At 44.9% G+C, this 24988-nt stretch overlaps 1 protein-coding gene across 1 annotated transcript; it reads left to right on the plus strand.

Annotated features, from left to right (window-relative positions):
- Positions 1–426: 426 nt before the first annotated feature.
- On the plus strand, positions 427–17718 carry asb18 (ankyrin repeat and SOCS box containing 18). The gene is made up of 5 exons (XM_007905874.2): positions 427–696; positions 8286–8553; positions 11987–12491; positions 13541–13654; positions 17239–17718. Exons 1-5 carry the CDS (start codon positions 477–479, stop codon positions 17422–17424), a joined length of 1293 nt encoding a protein of 430 aa, XP_007904065.1. The 5' UTR covers positions 427–476; the 3' UTR covers positions 17425–17718.
- Positions 17719–24988: the final 7270 nt, after the last annotated feature.

Raw genomic sequence — 24988 nt, forward strand, 5'->3', positions numbered from 1 at the left:
TGTTATAATAATACAATAATAGTCCTTGAATTTGATACAGCGCCTTATCATATTGTTGCGACATCTCAAAGATCTTCACAGGATATACTGTGAAGGATTAACAGGATTGACTGTTTATTTTGTGGGCAGAACATGACAGTCAGTTGCACACATCAACGTCCCACAACTCCCTTCTCTTTTCTTCCCTAAATTCAAATTAATTGGGTGCTGATCTCAGTGTTGTTGCTGGTATAGATTAGCTGCCACTTTTGCCTTATATACTATAATAATAATCTTCATATTTGGTGCAACGCCTTTCGCATTGGGAGGACGCCCCAAAGCGCTTCGCAGTATTTTACTGTAAGTGCAGTGACTGTGCATTTTGGAGGTGAACACAGCAGCACAATTGTGCACAACAAATGTCCCGCAAACAGCCATGGAGTGAGTGACCAATTTTATCTGGGGAATTATCATTTCAGCCTCCTCACAGACAGACGATGCAAAGTGTTAGCAGGCCAGAAGCGGCCTGGATTCCCAACCACACCCTTGCTTCCCAGTTTGTTTGGGAGCTGAAACGTGCCCTGGAAGCTCAGGATCATAATTGGGCGACCGGCCTCCTCCAGGCTGGAGTGAAACTCCCCAATGCCACCATCGAGCTCTCCAATGATGACTGGATAAACGATCCATCTGCAGTGCTGCATCTGCTGGTTCTCCTGGGTCAGGCCTGTCCTTCAGTCCCTCTGCTTGGTGCTGTGCAGTGTTGTGTGGAGCAATAACCTGTTTTTACGGAGCGCCTTTCATGTGAGATCCACAACTCCAAGGACCTTAGAAATAATAATTTGCATTTAGTATAGAGCCTTATCACATCGTTGAGACATCTTAAAGCGCTTCACAGAATATACTGTAAAGTGGATTGACTGTGTATTTTGTAGGCGAAACGAGGCAGACATTTCTCAGTGTCCCACAAACAATCGTGGATTGAGTGAACAAATTGTTTTTATTACCCCCAGAAAGAGATCTGCCAATCGACTAACAACCGGGTTTCTGCTTACTCCGAGGTAAACAGCCGTGTGGAGTAAGGAAGCTTGCCTATGGTTCGCCCTGCCTGGGAATCAAACCTGAGTACACTTGCTTGCGAGGCGAATGCACTAACGACTACATTACAGGACTCCACAAACAAAGTGAACATTGTTGGACGTTAAAGATCCCGCGGCGCTATTCAAAAATATAAGGAAGTTTCTCTCTCCCGGTTTCCCAGCTGACAATCCTCCAAGTAAAATTGATCATGGCTGTTTGCATGACATTTACTGTGCGCATTTGTTCTGCCACATTTGCCTACAAAACACTCACTGCAGTTTAGAGTAAAATTTTATTGTTAAGTGAAGTGCTTGTGAAGTGATGTGCTTTGAGGCATCAAATGCTGTATCAAATGTGAGAATTATTAGTAATATTACACAAACGTGGCAGCTGATCTGTACCAGGGGCAACACTGAGATCAGCAGTTGATTCATTTGAACTTGGGGAACAATTCAACGTATTTCTCCCACAAAAGACACAGTCGCATACTTCACAGTAAAATCCTGGGAAGTGCTTTGAGATGTGCTCCTGCTGTACTAAATGTAAGGATTATTATTTATTAAATGTAAAGAGCTCCATCTGCTGGTTGGGAATTTGAGGGCGAGTGGGGGTGAATTTGTGATTGTGACTTGGGGAGTAACAGGAGGACGTCTTCTCCCGGAGCGTGTGGAGAGATTTTCCAGGACGGAGGTACTAGTTGGGATATTTATAAGCAATTGGAAAACCACGCACAGAAGGAGATTCTGGGAAAGAGCAATATAATAATAAATAATAATCCTTGCATTTGATATAACGCCTTATCGCATCGTGAAGACGTCTCAAAGTGCTTCACAGAATATACTATAAAGTGAATTAACTGTATATTTTGTGGATGAAACGCAGCACCCATAATGTGCACAGCAGTGTCCCACAAACAGTGGATTGAGTGACCAAATTTTTTTTTATCATGCCATGCAGATAATTTCACCCCTACATTATTCATTTTTAACAAAGATGATAAGATAGTTTAGTTTTCTGCCTTCCTGATGAGACTTTGATTTCCACAGATTGCTCGCAAATTCTCATTAAATATTGTGAAGAGGGACGGGGGAAACACTGCCAAACCTGTTTAACCACTGGCTTTTCTGACTTTTTGGCAGATTTTTTTTTGGGGTGTGGGTGGGGAAAGAGCAAGAAAAACGCCACCCACAATCTCAATGTCCGTCCACTCTGCCAATACCGCCTTTTTGATCCAACTGTGAAATAATAAATATTCTAATAAAAATATTCAACTCTTAATTGGTATTTGAAAAGCAAATGCACACAAAAAAAAGGTTAGAGCAACTGCCTCATTCCCAATTTCCACAAGCAAGAGAATAGTAAGGCAAGCTGACAACATTTTGCTTAGCCTCAAAAGACATTTAAATGGTTATATATTGATTCAGACGCAGATAAATCTTATAGTACATCTTGTCCATCACATGCATTTGGAGATTGTCAATGTCAGGCAGTACGTTACCACACTTTGGGCAGTGATTAACATGAGGTTGGATGGCTTTTTATCGGACAATCCGACACATGCAGAAACCCATCAACACACTTAAGAGTATCCAAACCAGACTGAGAATTCCACATCCATAGGCCATCTACACAGCCCGTAAGGCACGCACATGTATGTACACACAGAATCACACACATATATTCACACACACAGTTACACACATGTACATATACATACAGTCACACACATACCCAGACATCCAGACAGAGTGAATACCTCGCGCTCTATTCTCAGCCTCTGACTGTACTGCTGTCACGGGGCTGTAACCATGTGGGAAATCTCAGTTGCCAAAAGGCTTGTGAGCATTTTGGACTGAAGGGAGTGATGGACGAATGGCAGTGTGTTTGGCACCCACTGTGCAGCTCAGAGGATTGCTGAGTGTAATAAATAGCCGGCAGCATTGTTTAACCTGAGTTGAGCAGTGTTCTCGATTGCTCGCTCAGTTGGGTTCCACCCAGGTTCCGATCAGCTACAGAGGATGTCTCAACGCACATTTCACCTCTCACCACCTCCCAGTCCCTCTTTGCCGATCAGGGCCAATGATCCAGGCTTTTCGGGAGGCTGCATGGAGCTGTGCGGGGGGAGGCTGGTGGAGGCGGGGGAGGGCTCCGTGCTGAATGGTGACCCTGAGGCTTTGAGTGCTTTGCTGGAGGGAGACCTGGCCAGGCTGCGCTCTATCCTCCACACCCCCAAAGACGCCAACATCAGACTAGAAATCAAGAGTGACCAGCTGCTCTGGACATCGAAGAAATTCGGTACGTGGGCGACAGCAGTTCCGAAAAGTACCTTTTGATCCATTTTTCTAAATCCGCTTTTTCATTCCATGTTTTTCTATTCCATGCTATTTTTGTGCTTTTTTTCCCTGTGATCCGTACTGTTTTTCCTTTTCATTCTTCCCAATCCCATGTTTTTCCTGCTTCACCCGGTGGTGCTCAGTGATCTCGGGATTTTTTCATCCCTGCCCCCCCCACCCATGGGAAGCTCTCAAGGAGTTCCGGGTACCTACCTGGTGAGAGCTCACACCAGGCTTGTCGGATGTTGAACAATCAATTAGTAACTATTCTTCTTGAAGGGGAGGTAACCGGGTCTCCTTGGAGGTGAATGGCTCCAAGGTGTCATCTTCAGCAACGGAATGTCGGAATCGAATGTGGTTGTCTCAGGAGTCTGTTTCCTGAGCCAGGCGGGTCTGCAGTACTTCAGGGCCTTGATGATAACAGCACAGCTCATCCACAGGACTTGGAGGGAAGATCCGTCACTGGGGATAACTCAGCTCCTGTTGACAAAACAATAACAAATTACATTTGCATAGCGCCTTTCATGTCAGGAGGACATCCTTAACTATTCAAGCCAAAGCCTTAATGGTTAGGGTAGTCCCAGTTGGACAAGCAGCGGGGCAAAATCTTAGACAGGTTTCCTTATTTCGCATGCCTGTTTACCTAACAATAAATAGGAAACCAATTGTTAGACAACTGGCAGAAAAAAATAACCATAAAATTGAATCAAAAGGTTGGAGGGTAGGAGGGGTGGGGTGGGAGTATGGCCAAAGGCACGGTCAAAGAGGAAGGTCTTCAGATGGGCAATGAAGGAGGCAATGGAGGGGGCGAGTCAGAGGTTCTCCGGAATGGAGTTCCAAAGAGTGGGGTCAGAAAAACTGAAGGCCCAATCACCAATGGTGGAGCGGGCAGGACTGTGGGTATGGAGCAGGCCAGTGCCCCCTGAACTCAGGTCCGACTGGGGCTCAAATCCACTCAGCAACTCATTAGATAAACCGTGCTGAGTTAGAGGAGGAGAGTCCTTCTCAGATGGTTCAAAGGACAAGCCGTCTCACTCACTCTCTGCTGCGTGGATCCAGCAACCAGTTACTGTCGGAATGTCCTCATGGTTTCACAGCCATGTATGTCTGCACCTCAGCCAGATAATGGGTTCCAACACCCATAGAGCTAGAGAAGGTTGTTCGGCCCATCATGTATGTGTTGATCTTAGAAAGATCGATCTGTTCAGCCTTGTTCTCCCCCCATACCACATACCTCTGCAAATGACTCCTTTTTTAGAACAAACCCCACTCCACACTAAATCCCCCAGTCCTCCTGTGTATTTTGCAAATTACAAATATTATTTCCTATAGTATATGTGGGGTTTATGTACACAGTAATAGTATATCCCTAAAAGAGAGGCTCACATCTCTGCGGGGTGTTACAGGCACAAATCTGGCTCACGAATTCAGAGAATTTAAATGTAGAGATTAACATGTCCCCAGAAGTGAGTTACAGGCTGGAATCTAAGCCAGGTGATTGAGGGGATGGATGGGATGGGGTGAGGTGGAGTTATATATAGGACAACGGAGGACTTGCTCCCAGGAGCAAGTGACAGGCTTGAATATAGTGCACGGATTATGCAGGTTTATTTGTAGAATAACAGATCCCAGGAAAAGAGTTTCAGACTGGAGATGAATCCAGCATTCAGCGGGAGGGGCAGGGATGGGGGTGGATATGTGTAGAACAACATCCTTGGGAGAGTCTAATTCAAGGTTTCAGGGTGGAGGGTTATATTTGAATAACATGTCCTGGTAGAGGAGTTTCTAGTTGATCAGTGATAGAACTTGTCATTGATCATCACCTCTGCTGTCAAAGAAACAGCTGCATAAGCCCAGTGTATTTATATGCACATGATAGACAATCACCCTGGTAACCATCGATGTGTGCAGATAAATAAAGAAACAGGACAAAGCCTGTGTCCTTGGCTAAACAACACGGGCAAAGCAAAAATAAACCTGGGAGTGCAACGGACACAGGAGGCTTTATATACTTAACGCTGCCCTGGAACTGAGTTATCATCTGGAATCTAATCCAGGATTTAGGGGAGTTATATATAGACAGATGAGGTTCTCTGTCGAGCACTCCCCTCCCACCACCACCAGATGTGAGAAGCACTATGTAAATGTAAATTGTATTGTACTGTAAAACAGTGTTAACATAGTCTAATGTGCTCCGAGACACCACCCGCAGGAAGGGCGCTATATGCATGCAAGTGCTACCATTGGCAGAGTATCCTCTGTGTCAGAAAATAGTGAGCTTAAGCACCACTTCGGGACTTGGAATCACACTGTCTAAGATGACACTCCAATGCAGTCCTGGAGGGGTGTTGCATTGTCGGGGGTGCTGTCCTTCAGATGAGGCATTAATCTGAGAGCCCATCTGCCTATTCGTTAAAGATGGAAGTTTCTTTTCATCTGGTATCCTGGCCAACAATCACCGAATAAGATTGGTCACTCCCTGAGTTTGTGGGACATTGCTGTACGCAAACTGGCTGACACTTTTTGCCCACAAAATTAATACAAGAACAACAACAAGATTACATTTGTATAGCGCCTTTCATATCGGAAGGACATCCTTTTTTGTCAAATATGTGTGTGTAAAATACAATTTGTGGAGTCCTGTAGCTCAGTAGTTAGAGCACTCGCTTTGCAAGTGAGAGACCTGAGTTCAATTCCAGGCAGAGGGCGAAACCTTGGGCAAGTTTCCTTACTCCACACAGAGCCTAATAATAATCCCTCCAAAACCAAAAAATAATAATAAATTGGTCATTTTCAATCTACGACTGTTTGTGGGACATTGCTGTGCGCAATTGGCTGCCGCGTTCGCCCACAAATATACAGTCAATTCACTTTACAGTGTGTTCTGTGAAGCACTTTGGGACATCCTCCCGACACGAAAAGCGCTATATCAAATGCAAGAATTATTATCATTATTATAATTTCCAGTATATCCTGTGAAGCGCTTTGAGACATCTTGATGATGCGGTAAGGCACTATATCAAATACAAGGATAATTATTATGATTATTGTTATAATAGAGGCATCTTATAGCAAGAATCTATTGTAAACCAACACTGGGTTACAGTGATCACCAATGGATGACACTGAGGTAAAAGTTGTAAATGAAGCAGATTCTCAAACAGCAGAGAATAACATTGGAGAATAAAGGAAAGCTTCGGGTTTGAGCCTTTAGCTGAATTCTCAGTAGCTAAAGACCATCCCCAGTTTAGTACAGTATCCAATCCCCACACCCCGCTCCATTTACTATCACCTGATTCTCCAATTATTCCACAAAAATCAATAGCTTTAGCATTTAATACCTGTATTCGTTCCCCTCCACATTTGTAATCATTTCCCTCCACATCTTTAATTGTCCCATAGTGTAGTGGTTAGTGCGCTCACCTCGCAAGCAAGAGGTCCCAGGTTTGATTCCCCAGTGGTGTGAAACCTTAGGCAAGTTTCCTTACTACACACGCCTCTGTTTATCTTGCAGTAAGTAGGAACCCGCTTATTAGTCATTTTTGGCGGTTCGCTTTCTGGATGCAATAATCTCTCCAAAATAAATTGGGTTACTCAATTCCGACTGTTTGTGAGACACTGCTGTGTGCAATTGGCTGCAACGTTTTACCCACGAAGTGCTTTGAAGTCATCTCAACAATGTAATATGGTGTTATATCATATGCAAGAATTATTAGTATCTGCAATCATTTCCCTCAACATCTGTAAACACCACCCTGCACATCTGCAATTACCCCCTCCACATCTGTAATCATCCCCTCCACATCTGTAATCATCCCCTCCACATCTGCAATCATCCCCTCCACATCTGTAATCATCCCCTCCACATCTGCAATCATCCCCTCCACATCTGTAATCATCCCTCCACATCTGTAATCATCCCTTCACATCTATAATCACCCCATCCACATCTGTAATCACCCCATCCAAATCAGCAAACATTCCCTCCACATCTGTAATCACCCCTCCACATCTGTAATCACCCCCTCCACATCTGTAATCACCGCTTCCACACCTGTAATCACCGCTTCCATATCTGTAATTGTACCCGACCACACCAGTAACTTGCTCCCTGCCACATCTGTAACACATTTCCTCCATATCTGTAAGGTGCTCACCTCCACAACTGCCTGCCGAGGCGGTGATGTGGGAGGCCGTCGTAGTGTTAAATTTCCGCACAATAAATTATTTACTGTGAGCTGTGAGAGGGCCCGAGGCTGTACACCACAGGAATTAGTGCCAATTCATCACGAGTAGCTGTTGCCATGGTTACTCCGCTCTAACACTGGTACTTTTAATTAGCATTATCACCTTCCGCACCCTTATATTATAGGAATAAAGAGACGGGAGAAGTTCACTGGGAGAGTTTGCTACATGCCTGAACACTGCAGTGTGAGTGTCAGCTCAAAGGTGGGCACAACCCAGACCCAATTCAATCACCACGGTGATCAGTCCAGCCCAGTGACAACTTTAACCTCCACTTGAACAGACAGACAGGGCCTCAGTTTAATAGCTCTGACAATGCAGCATTCCCCAGCACCGCACTGGAATGTCAGTCTAGTCTGAGTTGAAGTCCAGACATGGAGCTTAAACCCTCAACCTCTGACTCAGAGGAGAGAGAACTGAGCCAGGCTGACACACATGACAACACTTTGTGGATATATAACATGAGTGAATCAATTCTTTCGCACTGTCCCAGGAGAGATGGGGGTAGGATGTGTGGGGAGGGTGGGGGTGAGGTGTCCAGAGAGGATAGGGATGGGGTGATGGGGTGGCTGGGAAGTGTGTATTGAGGAGCTTTACATCTGTATCTCTCTCTGTCTGTCTGTCTGTCTCTCATGCCTCTCCCTGTTGCAGGCCTGTGGTCCCTGGAGTACAAACGGGAGCTGACCAGCCCACTGTGTATTGCTGCCACCTACGGCTACACGGACTGTCTGCGGCACATCCTGCAGTGCGGAGCTGAGGTCAACCTGGTCCCAGGCCCAAGGAGTGCCCTGCAACAAGCCTGTGCCAATGCCCATCCCCACTGTGTGCAGCTTTTGTTGGAGCATGGTGCCAACCCCAGGCTCCTGAGTGAGGAGGGCCTCACTTCACTGCACCTCTGTGACAGCCCACATTCCTTCTTGTGAGTCACCTCAAAATATCCACCTGAACAGGGCACTGACGGGACCTTGGTTTAACGGTTCATCCGAAGGACAGCGCCCCCAACATTGCAGCCAGCACTACACTGGAATGTCAGCATAGGCTGTGAACTCAAAGTCCTAACATAAGAACATAAGAAATGCTAGACGAAAAAGACCAAGGTCCATCTAGTTCGTCTTGCACCTTCCTGGCGATTGCAAGCACATATGTCCCAAGTTACCTATGTGCTATATCCATGATGTTATTTCCCAAAAGAAAACTATCTAATCTGTGTTTGAAACAATCAGCACTTCTTACATCATCCATCTTCCTAGGGAGCCTGTTCCCCAGGTTCACTATTCACTCACTGAAATAGTGTTTGCATAGATTTGTTCTGAATTTATCCTGCCATTCCCTCAATCATTTTGGTTGTCCTCCTCTGCACCTTTTTGATTTCTCCAATATCCTTTTTTGTACTGCGGCAACCAGAACTGCACACAGTACTGACCAATGATTTATACAGTAGCAGGGTTACCCCATCATTTTGGCTTGCTATTAATCTTTTGATACATCCCAACATCTGGTTTACTTTACTCACTGCCACAGAGCATTGTTGGAAGAGCTTCAATTTATTGTCGGTCAGGACACCCAGATCCTTTTCATTTTCCATATGTATTATTTTCCTTACGTTCAAATAATAGTCTTCCAGGATCTTTGTCCTCAGATGAAGTAGTTTACATTTCTTCACATTGAATTTCATCTGCCATAGATCTGCCCAATTCCCAAGTATGTTCAAATCCTCCTGCAACCTATCTTGTTCAGCTTTGCAATCTACCACCTTCATTAGCTTGGTGTCATCTGCAAACTTAGTCACTGTGCTTGTGGCTACTAGTTCCAGATCATTTATAAAAATATTAAACAAAAGAGGTCCCAAAACAGACCCTTGTGAAACTCCACTGGTAAAATTTTCCCAATCTGATGACATTCCTAACATGGGGCTTGAATCCAGTAATGACAACAACACAAGTTGTCAAGCAGGGTACCATGGCTCTGGTCAGGCAAAAGTGCTTCCGCTGAGCCAAGCTGACATCTTGTTGTTGTTGTTGTTGATAATGTTGCTGTCTTTGCTGTTGGTAATGGTATGGTTGATAATACTATTGTTTTGCTTGTTAATGATGTGCTTGTTGTTTTTTTAGATTCATAGAATGTTACGGCACAGAAGGAGGCCATTCGGCCCATCAAGTCTGTGCCGGCTCTTTGACAGAGCAAGTCACTTTCGCTAACCCCAATCACCAGCTTTCTCCCCATAACCCTACAAACCCATCTTCCCCAGATACCTATCCAGTTCTCTCTTAAAAGCTGTTATCGAATTGGACTTTACTGCCCTTTCGGGCAGATCATTCCAAATTCGAACAACTCGCTGAGTAAAAAAATTTCTTCTAACCTCCCCTCTGCTTCTTTTGGTAGATAGCTTAAGACTGTGACCACGAGTCACAGACACACCTACCAGCGGAAACAGCTTTTCCTTATCTAGCCTGTCGAAACCTTTCATGATCTTGAAGACCTCTATCAGGTCCCCGCGTAACCTTCTCTGCTCTAATGGGAAAAGTCCTAACTTCTCCAGCCTGTCCTCATAGCTAAGCTTCCCCATTCCTGGTATCATTCTCGTGAATCTCCTCTGCACCCTTTCCAGTGCCTTAATGTCCTTCCTGAAGTAAGGTGCCCAGAACTGGACGCAGTACTCCAGCTGAGGCCTAACCAGTGTTTTGTATAGATTAACCATAACCTCCCTATTCTTATACTCTATTCCCCTACTAATAAAGCTCAGTACACCAAATGCCTTTTTACTGCCTTATCTACCTGCCCCGCTACCTTTAATGATTCGCTTACTTGAACACCCAGATCTCTCTGTACGTTCAACCCCCTTAAGATTGAGCTACCAAGTCTATATTGCCTCCTATCATTTTTCCTACCTAAGTGTATCACCTCACACTTATCCACATTGAAATCCATCTGCCACATGTCAGCCCATTCCACTATTCTGTGTATGGCTGCCTGCAGTTGGTTACAGTCCTCCTCACTATTTACTACCCTACCTAACTTTGTATCATCTGCAAACTTGGAAATAGTGCGCTCTATGCCCAAGTCCAGATCATTCCTGGGGGACACCGCTGCACACCTCCTTCCATTTCGAGAAACACCCATTAACCACCACCCTCTGCTTTCTGTCACTCAGACAGTTCTTAATCCAAAATGCCACTGTCCAAAATGCCCACCGTGGGCCTCTAATTTTTGTATTAATCTCTTATGCAGTACTGTATCAAAAGCCTTTTTGAAATCTATATAAATAACGTCCACCGCATTTCCCTCATCAACCCTCGCAGTCACCTCTTCAAAAAATTCTATTAAATTTGTTAGGCAAGATTTGCCTTTAACAAATCCATGTCGGCTGTCTCCAATTACCTCATGTTCCTCTAAGTAGTGATTTATTTTGTCCCGGATTATGGTCTCCAGTAGTTTTCCAACCGAAGTTAGGCTGACTGGCCTGTAATTTCCGGGTTTGTCTTCCTGCCCCTTTTTGTAGAGGGGGGTAACATTAGCCACTCTCCAGTCTCTTGGCACCACTCCTGTGTCCAATGAAGATTGAAATATAATGGCCAAAGCCTCCGCTATTTGAACCCGTATCTCCCACAGCAACCTTGGGTGAAACCCATCTGTTCCTGGTGACTTATCAATTTTGAGCCCAGTCAATCTTTTCAGAACTTCCTCTCTGTCTATAGTAATCTGATCTATGTCCTCTACCCTCTCATCCAATACTGCGGCATTTGGGGCATCCATTTCCGTTGTAAAGACAGATGCAAAGTACTCGTTCAGTACATCAGCCACGCCCTCTGCCTCCACAACAAGATGGCCGTCAGTGCCTTTGATTGGCCCCACCCTACCTTTAACTAACCTTTTTTCCTTTATGTGCTTGTAAAATATTTTAAGATTCCCCTTTATGTTACCCGCTAACCTCTTCTCATGCGATCTTTTAGCCTGTCTTATCACTCTTTTAAAATCACTCCTGCATTCTCTATAATGCGCTTTGCTATCCTTAGTATCTTGCGTCTTCCAATTGTCGTACACCGTCTTCTTCTTTTTCATCCTAGACAGAATATCCCTGGTCATCCAGGCTGGCTTGGTTGTCGCACATTTGCCTTTTGTGGGAATATATCTATTTAGACCTTGAGCTATCATATCTTTGAAGATCTCCCATTGCTCATGCTGATGCTCATGTTGATAATGCTGTTGGTGTTAATCATGTACTTGTTGTTGATGATGTTGTTGCTGTTGATGATGGTAATAATATTGTTGTTGATGTTGATGATATTGTTGTTCATATGTTCATAATGCTGTTGTTGATGATGATGAAGATGATGTTGTTGTTGTTGTTGTAGGTGTGCTAAGTTGCTGCTGAGTCACCAGGCGGACATTAACCAGCTGAGTGATGAGGAGGGGACAAGCCCACTGCACGTGGCAGCGGAGCATGGTCTGGTGGAGCATGTGCTGCTGTACCTGCGGTATGGAGCCAAGGTGGACAGAGTTGACAGCCGCGGGCAGACCCCACTGGGCTCGGCCTGTGCCCAGCCCCAGTCTTCGGGCTCGCAGGAGGCTTATCATCAAGTTTGTCAGCTGCTCATGACGCACGGAGCCGATGTGAATGCTGTGGATGGGGAGCGGGCGACCCCGTTGCATAGAGCTGCCAGGAATGCCAACCATGCCCTGGTGCAGCTCCTCCTCCAGCACCACGCAGACGTCAATGCCATTGATTACAACGGCTCTTCACCGCTCCGCTGTGCGCTCCAATCTGCCGTCCTCAAACAAGAGCTGCAACCACAATGCACCGTGCAAACTCTGCTCAACCATGGCTCCCACAGAGTCTGGCCTGGGGCCTTCATCAAGGTAACCAAGGTGTCCTCTACAGCCCGCCCCAACACAACGTTCGAGCCCATCCCCATCCCCCTATCCTCGCCCGGCTCCACTGGCTCCCAAGCCATAGTGGATCCAATTCAAGTTCCTCATTTTCGCATTCAAATCCTTCCACAGCCTTTATCCCTCCACTCTACTTCTGCCACCAACCACAACCCTACTGACTTGGCTGTTCCCTCCAGTTACTGGCCTGTTTCCGGACCCCACCCCCAAATCGGCAGATAGAGGGCTTTCAGTCATTCAGTCCCCACTCTCTGGAACTCCAACCCGGGAGTCCCTCCGAATCAACCCCTCACTCCCCAAATTTGAAGTCCACCTCAAGACCTCTGTGACCTCCGCCAAACCTGGTGACTTGGCCATTCTCTACACTCAGTGTTTCTGACCATCTTTGGTTACCTTTCTCCTTTGTAAGTAAACACAGTCAATGTTTGTACAAAGAACAATAACCCAAGATGCAATAATGTAGCAACCAGGTTATTAGAGAATTAAGTATTGATCATTTATCAATCCCCGGGAGAGCAGCAGGCAGTCATTCAGATCTACATCTCATTGATCTTGACTGAACACTCTATTATTATTGGTTATTGTGTAAAGCCCACATCAATCAAATAGTACATATACCCTTTGTGGTTAAAGCTCATAAGCTTGTTACAGTAGAGCAGGTTCACCAGCAGTGTTTAAGGTATCCATGTGATGGATGCCAACTAAAATATTTTCTTTCAACCGTTCTCTCCACTTCTCCTTATCAGAAGGCACATTTCTGGTAAACAAAGTCAAGGCCACAGTATTTTTCTGCAGTTAACATTTTGTTACCATTTTATGTTAACTCTGCTTACACCTCGCTACACTCTCCAGCTCCTATCCCAGCTCGGGTGCCCAGCCGGCGCTGTGAGACATCTTCCCGATGTGAAGGGTGCTATATAAATATAAATTGTATTGTATTGTACCTGAGACCCTGACTGTAGATCCTAGCCTGGGTATGGGATTAAGCTCATGTGTGGTTGTGTTTTCTTCCTTTACAGGTGCTGAAAAGCTGTGCAGTTTCCCCTCAAACCATTGAAGTCTTGTTCAACTCCTATCAGCAAATACAAGTCACCGAGGAGTGGCCAGAGGTTGTCCCTGAGGACATACTTCAGGTACAGACTCATCAGAGTGCGCAGGGAGATCATTACTGTAGCTCTCTGCCTGGCTCAGCACTCTCACCTCTGAGTGGGAGTGTTGTGCGCTAGACTTCAAAAAGGCCATTGAAAAAGTACCACACTTAGGGTGACTTAGGCTGATGTCAAGGAGATGGTTGTAAGTCAGTAACTGGCAAAAAGGCAGGAAACAAAGGATAGATATGACGGAATCCAGCCAGCCCTCTGTGGGGTCTCAGTAGTCCTGAGCAAGGTGGGTCCGCTGTACTCCAGGGCACCACTGATGACAGCACAGTCAGCCTAGCTCATCTGCAGGACTTGGAAGGGCAGACCAGTCACTGGGGACAGGGAATCATCCCACTCAGCTCCTGTTAACCCTGCAAGGCAAAACCCTAACAAGTAAGGTGGTCCTAGCTGGACAGGCAGCAGGAAAGCTTGCAAAAAACAAAATATCAATGGTTTTAGCTGGTTAGACTCAAGTAGTACCCCAATGCACACTCTGGGTCCTCAAGCCTTAGTTCTTGCCGATCTGTGCCTAATATTTTCCAGAATTAGGTAAGCAATATGCGTCCCTCCAGAAAGAGAGAGTGCACATTCCGTTCCAACAATCTGTGTAATCTCCATGTGATGGGGCTCAATAGCTCCCCATCCCCAAGAGGATAGAGTTCAAAATCCTCATCCTTGCCTTCAAGGCCTTCCATGACCTTGCTCCTTCTTACCTCTGTGATCTGGGCAGACACATGACAGATGAAGTTTAATGCAGTGAAGTGTAAAGTGATGCATTTTGAGAGGAAGAATGAGGAGAGGCAATATACACTAAATGGTACAGTTTTAAAGGGGGCTCAGGAGCAGTAGAAACCTGGGGGTTCACATACACAAGTCTTTGAAGGTGGTAGGACAGGTTGATAGAGCTGTTAAAAAAGCATATGGGATTCTTGGCTTTATAAATAGAGGCATATGGTACAAATGGCTGCTGCATTTTGCCCACAAAAATATACAGTCAATCCACTTTACAATATATACTATGAAGCGCTTTGAGATGTCTCGAGGATGTGATGAAGCACTACATCAAAATGCAAGGATTGTTATTATTATTATACAGTACAACAACAGCAAGGAAGATATGCTAAACCTTTATAAGTCACTGGTTAGGCCTCAGCTGGATTATTGTGTCCAATTCGGGGCACCACATTTAGGAAGGATATCAAGGCCTTGGAGAGGGTGCAGAGGAGATTTACCAGAATAGTACCAGGGACGAAGAACTTTAGTTATGTGGAGAGATTACATAAACTGGAATTGGTCTCCTTAGAGAAGGTTAAGTGGAGATATAATAGAGGTGTTCAAAATTATAAGGGGTTTTGATAGAGTAGATGGGGAGAAATTGTTTCCACTGGCAAGTGGGTCAGTAACCAGGAGACATAGATTTAAGATAATTTGCAAAAGAACCGGAGGGGAGATGAGGAGAATTTTTTTTACACAGAGTGTTGTTATAGTCTGGAATGCAATGCCTGAAAGGGTGGTGAAACAGATTCAAAAGATTCAAAAGGGAATTGGAAAGATACTTGAAAATAGAAAAAAAATTGCAAGGATCTGGAGAAAGAGCAGATGAGTGGGACAGATTGGGTATCTCTTCCAAAGAGTTGATACATGCACAATGGGCTGAATAGACTCCTTCTGTGCTGTAATATTCTATGATTCTATGATTCTAACAACATGGATTCACAGACTTGGTATAAGAGAGTTATATTTACAGAGGACACCAATTTGGGGGCAGCTATGGAATCAGTGGAGGCAGCAAAGGTCTCTCTTACAAGAGAGCTTGATAATATATGCACATGGGCTGATAACTGGCAAATAAAGCTTAATACTGATAAATACATGTATTCCAAATAGGATGTAGAATAGGAAACACAAGTGGTCCATGGAGGGGATTAAATTTGCCAGTGAGAATCTGAAAGAGTTCTAAGGGTGTTTACAGATATTGCTAAATCAGTTGAGTTTAGATGCCAAGATATCATTACGTTATTGTATGGTGATCTAGTCAGGCTGATTACAGTTCTGGTAACTACAAAGGGAGCCCAGGCCCCAGAGGCAGTGCAGAATGGAGCAATAAGGATGATCTCCAGCGTTAGAGGAATGAGCCATGAGCAATAATCAGACAAGCTAGGGCTCTTCAGTTTTGAAAAGAGACGTCTGATAGAGGGAGCTGATAGTGATATAAAAGATTTAAAATAGAATTGAGACAGTAAACCTCGAACAACATTGTCAGATACCTTACGGTGGCAGGACAGGAGGGCACAGGTTCAGGGGTGTGAAGGATAAGTTTATAATAAGAAGAATAATCCTTGCATTTCATATAGCATCTGATCATGTTATCGAGACATTTCAAAAAGCTTCATGGAATTTACTGTAAAGTGAAGTGATTTCTTATTTTGTGGGTAAAACATGGCAAAAAAAAAGTGGCAGCCAATTTGCATACAGCAATGTCTCACATACAGCCATGAGTGACCAATTTTATTGGAGAATTGTTGGCTAGGATACCCGGAGAAAAACTCTGTTCTCTTTTCAAATAATACCATAGAATCTTTAATGTCCACCTGAACAGGCAGATGGGACTCAGTTTAACATTTCATCTGAATAACAACATCTCTGGCAATGCAACACCCTCACCCAGCACTGCATGGACGGTCAGCTTAGATTATGTGATTCCAAGTCCCAACATGGAGTTTGAACCCACAACCTTCTGACTCAGAGGCAAGAGTGCTACCACGACAATTTCAGACATCCAGAGGGCAATTAACAATTGGAATAGGCTCACCAAGAAGGATGGTGGAGGTCAAGACATTGGCACTCATTTAGAAAACACTGACTGCGGTAATATTGGCGGACACTTTAATGGCGGACTTTGGGGAAGCCTGAGATCAAAAGGGCGAAGATCCTTCTTTTTCTGAATTGATCTTACGTTGAAGCATTGAGTAGCGGGTGCTCCAAGTCACGACCTATATAAATGCAAGTGCTACCTTTGGCATAGTGGCAGCACTCTCGCCTCTAATTCAGAAGACAATGGGTTCAAGCCCCTCTTCGGGACTTAGCATCACATAGTCTAAACTGACACTCCAATGCAGCGCTGGGGGAATGTTGCATTGTCGGATGTGCTGTCCTTCAGATGAAACATTAAACCGAGGTCCAAACTGCCTGGTCAGGTGGAAAATCCCATGGCACTATTCGAAAAGAGAAGGGAGATTCTCCCAGTGACCAGGCCAAATAAAATTGGTCACGCACTCCATGGCTGTTTGTGGGACATTGTTGTGCGCAATTGGCTGCCACGTTCGCCCACAAATATACAGTCAATTCACTTTACAGTGTATTCTGTGAAGCGCTTTGGGACGTCCTCCCGACGTGAAAAGCGCTATATCAAATGCAAGGATTATTATTATCCTGTGAGGCGCTTTGGGACATCTCGATGATGTGATAGGGTGCTATATCAAATGTAAGGATTATTATTATTATAAGTTGTTGTTGTCTTCGTTGCTGAGATGACAGACTGTTGACTCTCTTCATTCTGCTCTTTCCTCTGCCCTCAGGTGCACTGGTCGTTCTACAAGTCACTCTTTGCATTGGCCTCAAGGCCGCGCTCCCTGCAGCATCTATGCCGTTTTGCAGCCCGCAAGCTGTGTGGTGATCAGTGCCAGGCCATCATCCCCACTCTGCCAGTGCCCAGGTGCCTGCATGGATACCTGCTGCTCGAACCACAGGGATGGGTGTTCTGAACATTAGTTGGCTCCTCACCTCCTCCCTCACAGGCCATGCACATCTGTCTCAATGCCAAGGGGAAGCACGAGGTGTTTACCACCTCTGCTGATCTTCTCCCAGTGCAACAAACCCAACATCAAGAGATTCTATGGGTAAGACCCAAAGAACATAAGAACATAAGAATTGCTAGACGAAAGAAGACCAAGGTCTATCCAGTTTACCTTCCAACATTCTGGCAGTTGCATGCTCATTGATGCCCCAAACTATGTCCTAAAACCCAAGATAATACTTCCTAAAAGAAATCAATTTAATTTGCTTCTGAAAGAATCGACTCTTTCTGCTTCCAGCACCTGTTCCATACATTTATTACACAATTAATTGGAATAGTGTTTCCACAATGATGTTTTGAATTTATCCCCCTTCAATCACTGTTCTACAGGAAAAGTGCTATTTTTAATCTATATAAATGACCTGGACTTTTGTACACTGAATACAAGTTCCAAGTTTGCAAATGATACAAAGCTAGGAAAAGTAGTAAATGGTGATGCGGATAGACAGACTGGTGAAATGGGCAGACACGTGGCAGATTAAATTTAATTTGGAGAAATGGAAAGTGATGCATTTTGGGAGGAAGAATGAGGAGAGACAATATAATAATAATAATAATAATAATAATAATCCTTGCATTTGATATAGCATATCAGCTGATGGTACAATCTTAAAGGGGGTGAAGGAACAGAGAGACCTGGGGGTCCATATAAGCAAATATTTGAAGGTGGTGGGACAGGTAGATAAAGCTCTTAAAAAAGCATACAGGATACTCAGCTTTATAAATAGGGGCATAGAATACAAAAGTCAGGAAGTTATTATGAATCTATATAAAACACAGGTTAGGCCTCAACTAGAGTACTGTGTTCAGTTCTGGGCACCACACTTTAGGAAGGATGTCAAGGCCTTGGAAAGGGTACAAAGGAGATTTACCAGGATGGTACCAGGAAATGAGGGACTTCAGTTATGAGGAGAGGCTAGAGAAGCGAGGATTATTCTCCTTGGAGCAGAGAAGGTTGAGGGGAGATTTAATAGTGGAGTCCTGTAGCTCAGTGGTTGGAGCACTCACTTCGCAAGGGAGAGACCTGAGTTCAATTCCAGGCAGGGCAAAACCTTGGGCAAGTTTCCTGACTCCACACACCTAATAATAATCCCTCCAAAACCAAAAACAATAATAAATTGGTCATTTTCAATCTACGACTGTTTGTGGGACATTGCTGTGCGCAATTGGCTGCCGCGTTCGCCCACAAGTATACAGTCAATTCACTTTACAGTGTGATCTGTGAAGCGCTTTGGGACGTCCTCCCGACGTGAAAAGCGCTATATCAAATGCAAGGATTATTATTATTATTATTATTTTCAATCTACGACTGTTTGTGGGACATTGCTGTGTGCAATTGGCTGCTGCGTTCGCCCACAAATATACAGTCAATTCACTTTACAGTGTGTTCTATGAAGCGCTTTGGGACGTTCTCCCAACGTGAAAAGCGCTATATCAAATGCAAGGATTATTATTATTATTATTATTATAGGCATGTTCAAAATTATGAGAAGATTTGATACAGTGAACAGAGAGAAACGGTTTCCACTGGCGAATGGGTTGGTAACGAGAGCGCACAGATATAAAATAGTTGGCAAAGGAACTAGAGGGGAGGGTAAGAGAAATTTTTTTACACAGCGACTTGTTCACATCTGGAATGCATTGCCTGAGAGGGTGGTGTAGCTGATTCAATAACAACTTTCAAGAGAGAAGTGGATAGATATTTGGGGAGGACAAATTTGCAGGGCTATGGGGAGAGAACAGAGGAATGGGATTAATTTGGACCGCTCTTTCAAAGAGTTGGCACTGACATGATGGGCCGAATAGCCTCCGTCTGCGCTGTATAACTCTATGATTCAATCGCAGGCCAGTGACCAAAGGAGCCACTGTTTCTGATATGACAGCTCATCTCAGTTTCACCTGCATTCAGAACATCTCTGTATTAACGCTGAGCTTTTAAACAAAAAATGACCTGGTTTCAGAGGCCGAGGTTACATTGCAGCCCCTATAGAAGAGAAGGGAGTTTCTCCTTCCCGTGTCCTAGCCAACAATACTCCAAATAAAAATTGGTCACTCACTTCATTGCGGGACAATGCTGCGCAGAAATTGGTTGCCACATTCTCCCACAAAACACACAGTCACAGCAATTTACAGTAAATACTTTGAAGCGGTTTGAGATGTCCTCTGGACGTGAAAGGTGCTGTACCAAATGTAAGGATTATTATTATTTTTGGTCATGTTGGTGTCTGACACATGCGGAAACCCATCACTATGCTTAAGAGTATCCAAACCAAATTGAGAATTCCATGCATCCCACATACACATAGAAATCCCAGAGATAGATTGTTGGAATGGAATATTCACTCTCACCCTGGAGGGATGCATCTGCTTACCTAATTCCAGAAAGTATTGGGCGCAGTTTGGCAAGAGCCAAGGCTTGGGAACCCAGAGTCTCAGTTGGGGCATTGCTGAAATTTAACCAACTAAAGCCGCATAGTTTGCCATTGATATTGCTATGATATTGAATCATCCTGGTTCAGTTGGTAGCACTCTGGCCTCTGAGTCAGAAGATTGTGAGTTCAAGCGCCACATCAGGACTTTGAACTCACATAGTCTTCACACAGGATAGCGACCCGGAGCATTTAACATTGGCGGAGTCTGACACCGAGCCAGAGAGGGAGAAGGGAGGTGAGCATAAGGACAATAAAAAGGAAGGGCTTTAGGCAGGATTTGAAAGTGTGGAGGCAGGGAGCAAAGCGGAGGGATTGAGGGAGAGAGCTCCAGTGTTTCGGGGCCTAGTGGCTGAAGGCACGGCCACCGATGATGGAGCGGACGGGACGAGGGACAAACAGGAGGCCAGAACCAGCCGAGAGGAGGTAGCATGTGGTGGAGTGGGGGATAAGTAGGTCGGAGAGGTAGAGAGGTGCATGGCCAAGAAGGGTTTTGGAAACGTGGGAGAGAATTTTTAAATCATTCTGTTTGGTAATTAGGAGCCAGTGGAGTCTGGCAAGGACTGGTGTGATGGGGTATGGAGTTTTGTGTCGTTGAGTATCTGGGCGGCAGAGTTTTTAATTAATTAAATTTTGTGTATGGTGTAACTGGGGAGACTAGTGAGGAGGACATTGGAATAATCCAGCCGGGAAGTGACAAAGGCGAGGACAACATTCAGCTGCAGGAAATCTGCGCTCATCCAACCCTTGATGTCCGTTAAACAAGCTGACAGGACCTCAGCAAACTGGGAGTCACAGCTGGAGGAGGAGAGGAGATTTTGGTGTCATCCCCATACATGTGGAAGTTGACCCCATGTCTGAGGATGACATCGCTGATAGGGAATATGTAGATAAGGAAAAGAAGGGGAGCCTCGGGGTACCCTGTGCATGAAACAAGGCGAGAACTTGTATCTTTAATAGCATCACGGCAAAATCTCTCAAAGTGCTTCACAGGAAACAGATGTTTATACTCCACACAAGTCCCCCCCATACTCCTATTCCTTTTTCCCATACCCCTCTGATCTCCTCTCCTATACTCCTCTATTCCCCTCTCCTATTCCCGTCTCCTCTACCCCTCTACCATACCTCTCTACTTCCTTCTCTCTCATGTATGCATCAGGTTTCCTTTTAATTAGGTGCAATCCTGAAGGCTATCAGAGCAATCACCTCCCAAGCGAGAGGACTCAGGCTCAATTCCCAAGCTGCTAGAAACTTTAGATAAGTTTCCTTACTCTGCAGGCTACTGTTTACCCTGCAGTAAATAGGAACCTGGTTTTAGTCGTTTGGCAGATTGCTTTCTGGGGGTAAATAATCCCTACAAAAAAAATTTGGTCATACAACACTGCTGTGCGCAATTGGCAGCCCCGTTTCGCCCACAAAATATACAGTCAATTCATTTTACAGTATATTCTGTGAAGTGTATTAATGATTTTGCCTTAGCCACAGCCTCCACCCTTTCCTAAACTGCCTATTAGATCTACCAATAGATATTTTATCAGATTAGACCCCTTCGATCTTATTATCACTCATGGCCTTGATACCTCTGATCTGTCCATCACAGACAAGGCCATCTCAGACATTTCCTCATCTACCTCTCCTCCCACATGCCCTTCCCTGCTTCCAAGCCCTCCACCATCTTTTACCGACCTCAGAAAAAGCTTCCACCCGAGGCCCTCACAAGTGCCCTCTCTTCTTCGGATCTCTTCTCCCTCTGGATTTCCACTAGCAGCAATCCTGATGCAGCCTCAAGCTGCCAAATGATCACCTCTCTGCAATCTTCAACACCTTGTCCCCCTGAAATCTAGAATCATGTCTCCAAATCTACTCACTACCCCTGGTATAACAGTCACCTGAGCACCCTCAAAAGCACCTGGACGCTGGAGTACAGGTGGAACAAATCCGGCCTCACAACCACTACTGCCTGCTGTGGCTCAATGATTCCCGTAATTATCCCTCTCGCAGGTCAAAACTGCCTTTTACTCCAAAACCATTTTCGAGGTCAAAAACAACCCAAAGGCTATGTTCTCCACCATCGATCACCAACTCTGCACACTACCCCCCACCTCCCCGCACCCCACACTGCCTCCATCCTCACCTCAAACACCAAGCGCGAACAGGTCCTAGACTTCTTTCTGTCAAAGATTGAAAAAATCCGCTTGGCTGCATTCTCCTCCCCAACGTCCCCTTGTGCACCCGCCCTACCCATAGAACAAGGATGACGCTTGTCAAGGTCACAAATTACATCCTCTCTCTCTGTGACCAGGGCTCCCCCTGCCTCCTACTAGACCTCTCTGCCGTGTTCAATAACAGTCGACCACACTTGCTCATCCTCAACTATACGCTCCCTCTTGGCGATGTCATCAGCGGACATGGGGTAAACTTCCACATGTATACGGATGACACTGGGATCTACTTCTCTTCCTCCAGTTGCAACTCCAGGTCCGCCGATGTTCTCTTGGCTTGTCTGGCGAACATCAGGGCCTGAATGAGCGAAAACTTCCTACACCTCAATGTTGACAAGACGGAGCCATATCCATTCTGCATCTCTGATCTTCTCAACCTTCCCAGTCTATCCCTCAGACTTACTGAACCGGTGTACAATCTTGGTGTCAGGTTCAATCCACAGCTGTCCTTCCTTTCCTACATCCAGTCCTTGATGACCACCTTCCTCCACCTCTGGCACATTGCCGGCCTCTGAATATACCTTACCCCAGATGCAGCCAAAACACTCGTCCATGCATTCGTCACCTCCCAACTCGACATTTTAAATGCCTCCTTTGCCTATCTTCCAAACTCCACCATACATAGGATCCAGCTGATCCAAAACTCTGCACCCACATACTCATTCATTTTAAACTCTGTACATCAGCTCTAGCCAGGCTCCACTGACTCCCTTTTGCCGGTCAGATCGATTTAGTAGTTCTGCTTCCATCCGTGTTGGCCTCCCACATTTCCAAAGCTTCACTGCTCTTCACTGCCTGGGATCCTGTGTGAAGCAGAGACACTTGCATAAATTGACACTAGGGATGAACGTTCCTCAGCACAAGTCAGCGCCTTCAACATCCACCACTGCAGCTCGTTCTTATATGTTTACACTGTGTTTTTCAGAGGAAGGTTAAGTCTCAAAGTGCCTTATTAAATAAGACCGGAAAAGAGAAAGGAGTTTCCCCCCACCCCCAATAAATTATGATAATAATATAACAATCCTTGCATTTGATACAGTGCTTTATCATATCATCAAGACATCTTAAAGTGCTTCACAGGATATACAGTAAATTGCAGTGACTGGGGTACTAAACTCCCTACCTCCATCACACCAGTGCTCGCCAGGCTCCACTGGCTCCCTATCACAGAACAGATCGACTTCAAGATCCTCACACTTGTTTTGAAATCCCTTTATGCCCTGGCATCTCCCTACCTCTGCTACCTGCTTACCCCTGAACCCACTACCCACTCGACTGGCTCTGGCCTTCTGCATTGCCCTTGTCCCCTCCATTCCACCATTGGTGGCTGCACTTTCAGCCGCTGTGCCCCGAAACTATGGAACACTCTTCCTCTATCCCTCCACCTTACCCCTTCCCCATCTTCAGGTCACACCTGAAAATCTTCCTATTCGACCGTGCCTGCAGCCACCTCCCTGGCTACGTGTTGTGCTCCACCACTGCCCTGCGTGAGGGGCGCTATATAAATGTAAGTTGTTGTTAATCCACAAATGTTAAGATTTCAAATTAAGGCTGCATTTAAGAATTTGGCCACAATTCTACGCCATCTTTAATTTTAAGGCAAAATCGTATCACAGGCTAAGACTTCGTAGAATATGGGGCTTCAAGCCTTCTGTCACCAAAAAACAGCTGCACGTCCTGTACATGTGTATTTCCTGGCCTCTAGAGGGCAACATAGTCACAGAATTGGCAGCTGACACCAAGCCATGGCTGGACCACATTTCAAACGGATAGGAGTTGGCATCTCCAGTGCGGGAGCTCGGGGAAGATTTTGAATGAAGTACCTTAAACACACACAGACCTTTGTGTTACACAGTGGTATTAAAGAAAATAGAGATTATTTCAATTGTCTTCTTTACAAATTTAACTATAGGTATAATAATAAAAATAAAAATCTTTGCATTTCGTATCGCATTCGGGAGCACGTCTCAAAGCGTTTCACAGGATTTACAGTCCCACAAACGTTGTCCCACAAACAGTCTTGGACTGAGTGGCCAATTTTATTTAGGGGATTGTTAGCCAGGATGCTGGGAGAGTGTTAGCCAGGACACTTTTTGAGGAGTGCCATGGGATCTTTAACACCCACCAGAACAGGGAAGCAGGGCTTCAGTTTAACATCTCATCTGAAGGATGGCACCTCTTACAATGCAAAGGTGCATTGTTGATTCACGGGGATGTTACCAGGATTCAGGCGTTTCAATTGTGAGGGGGAGACTTGAGAAGTTGGGATTTATTTTATATGGGAGCAGAGAGTGTAAAAAGATTACCTGATAGAGATCTTCAAAATTATGAAAGTTTACATCACAGTAATGGATTAGTTCCACTAGTCGGCAAGTTAGTCACAAGAGGTTCCAAATTTAAGTTAATTAAAAGGGAGGTTAAAAAGATTGGGAATGGTTGAAAAGTAAAATTCTCTGCCACGAACGGAGGAGGCAAAATTTGTAAAATATATATTTTTTAAATTACGGAGGGGATATTTGAAAAAGAGAATTGTTATAGTATATTTTTGGGGGGAGGGGTAGCAAGTAGGAATGTGAGATTTGACTGGGTGGCTCATGCGGAGAATAACTCCAGCACAGACTCGATGGCATGATTGGCCAGTCAGAAACAGAGTTACTCATTTTCTATCAATATGAAAATACTGGGCTACAAAGAAATTGATAATTAATAATAATCCTTACATTTGGTGGCAACTTTCACATCAGCAGGACATCTCAAAGTGCTTCACAGAATAAGCTGTGAAGGTAAGCAACTGTATGTTTCGTGGATGTAGACATTGCAC

Source organism: Callorhinchus milii, unplaced genomic scaffold, assembly GCF_018977255.1.
Source record: "Callorhinchus milii isolate IMCB2004 unplaced genomic scaffold, IMCB_Cmil_1.0 Scaffold6, whole genome shotgun sequence".
NCBI lineage: Eukaryota > Metazoa > Chordata > Chondrichthyes > Chimaeriformes > Callorhinchidae > Callorhinchus > Callorhinchus milii.

Excerpts from the sequence above, each read along its gene's own strand:
- asb18 (XM_007905874.2), top strand. The coding sequence starts at position 477 with ATGCAAAGTGTTAGCAGGCCAGAAGCGGCCTGGATTCCCAACCACACC. Across the intron at positions 697-8,285 it reads GCATCTGCTGGTTCTCCTGG|GCCTGTGGTCCCTGGAGTAC; the intron begins GTCAGGCCTGTC and ends TCCCTGTTGCAG. Across the intron at positions 13,655-17,238 it reads TCCCTGAGGACATACTTCAG|GTGCACTGGTCGTTCTACAA; the intron begins GTACAGACTCAT and ends CTCTGCCCTCAG.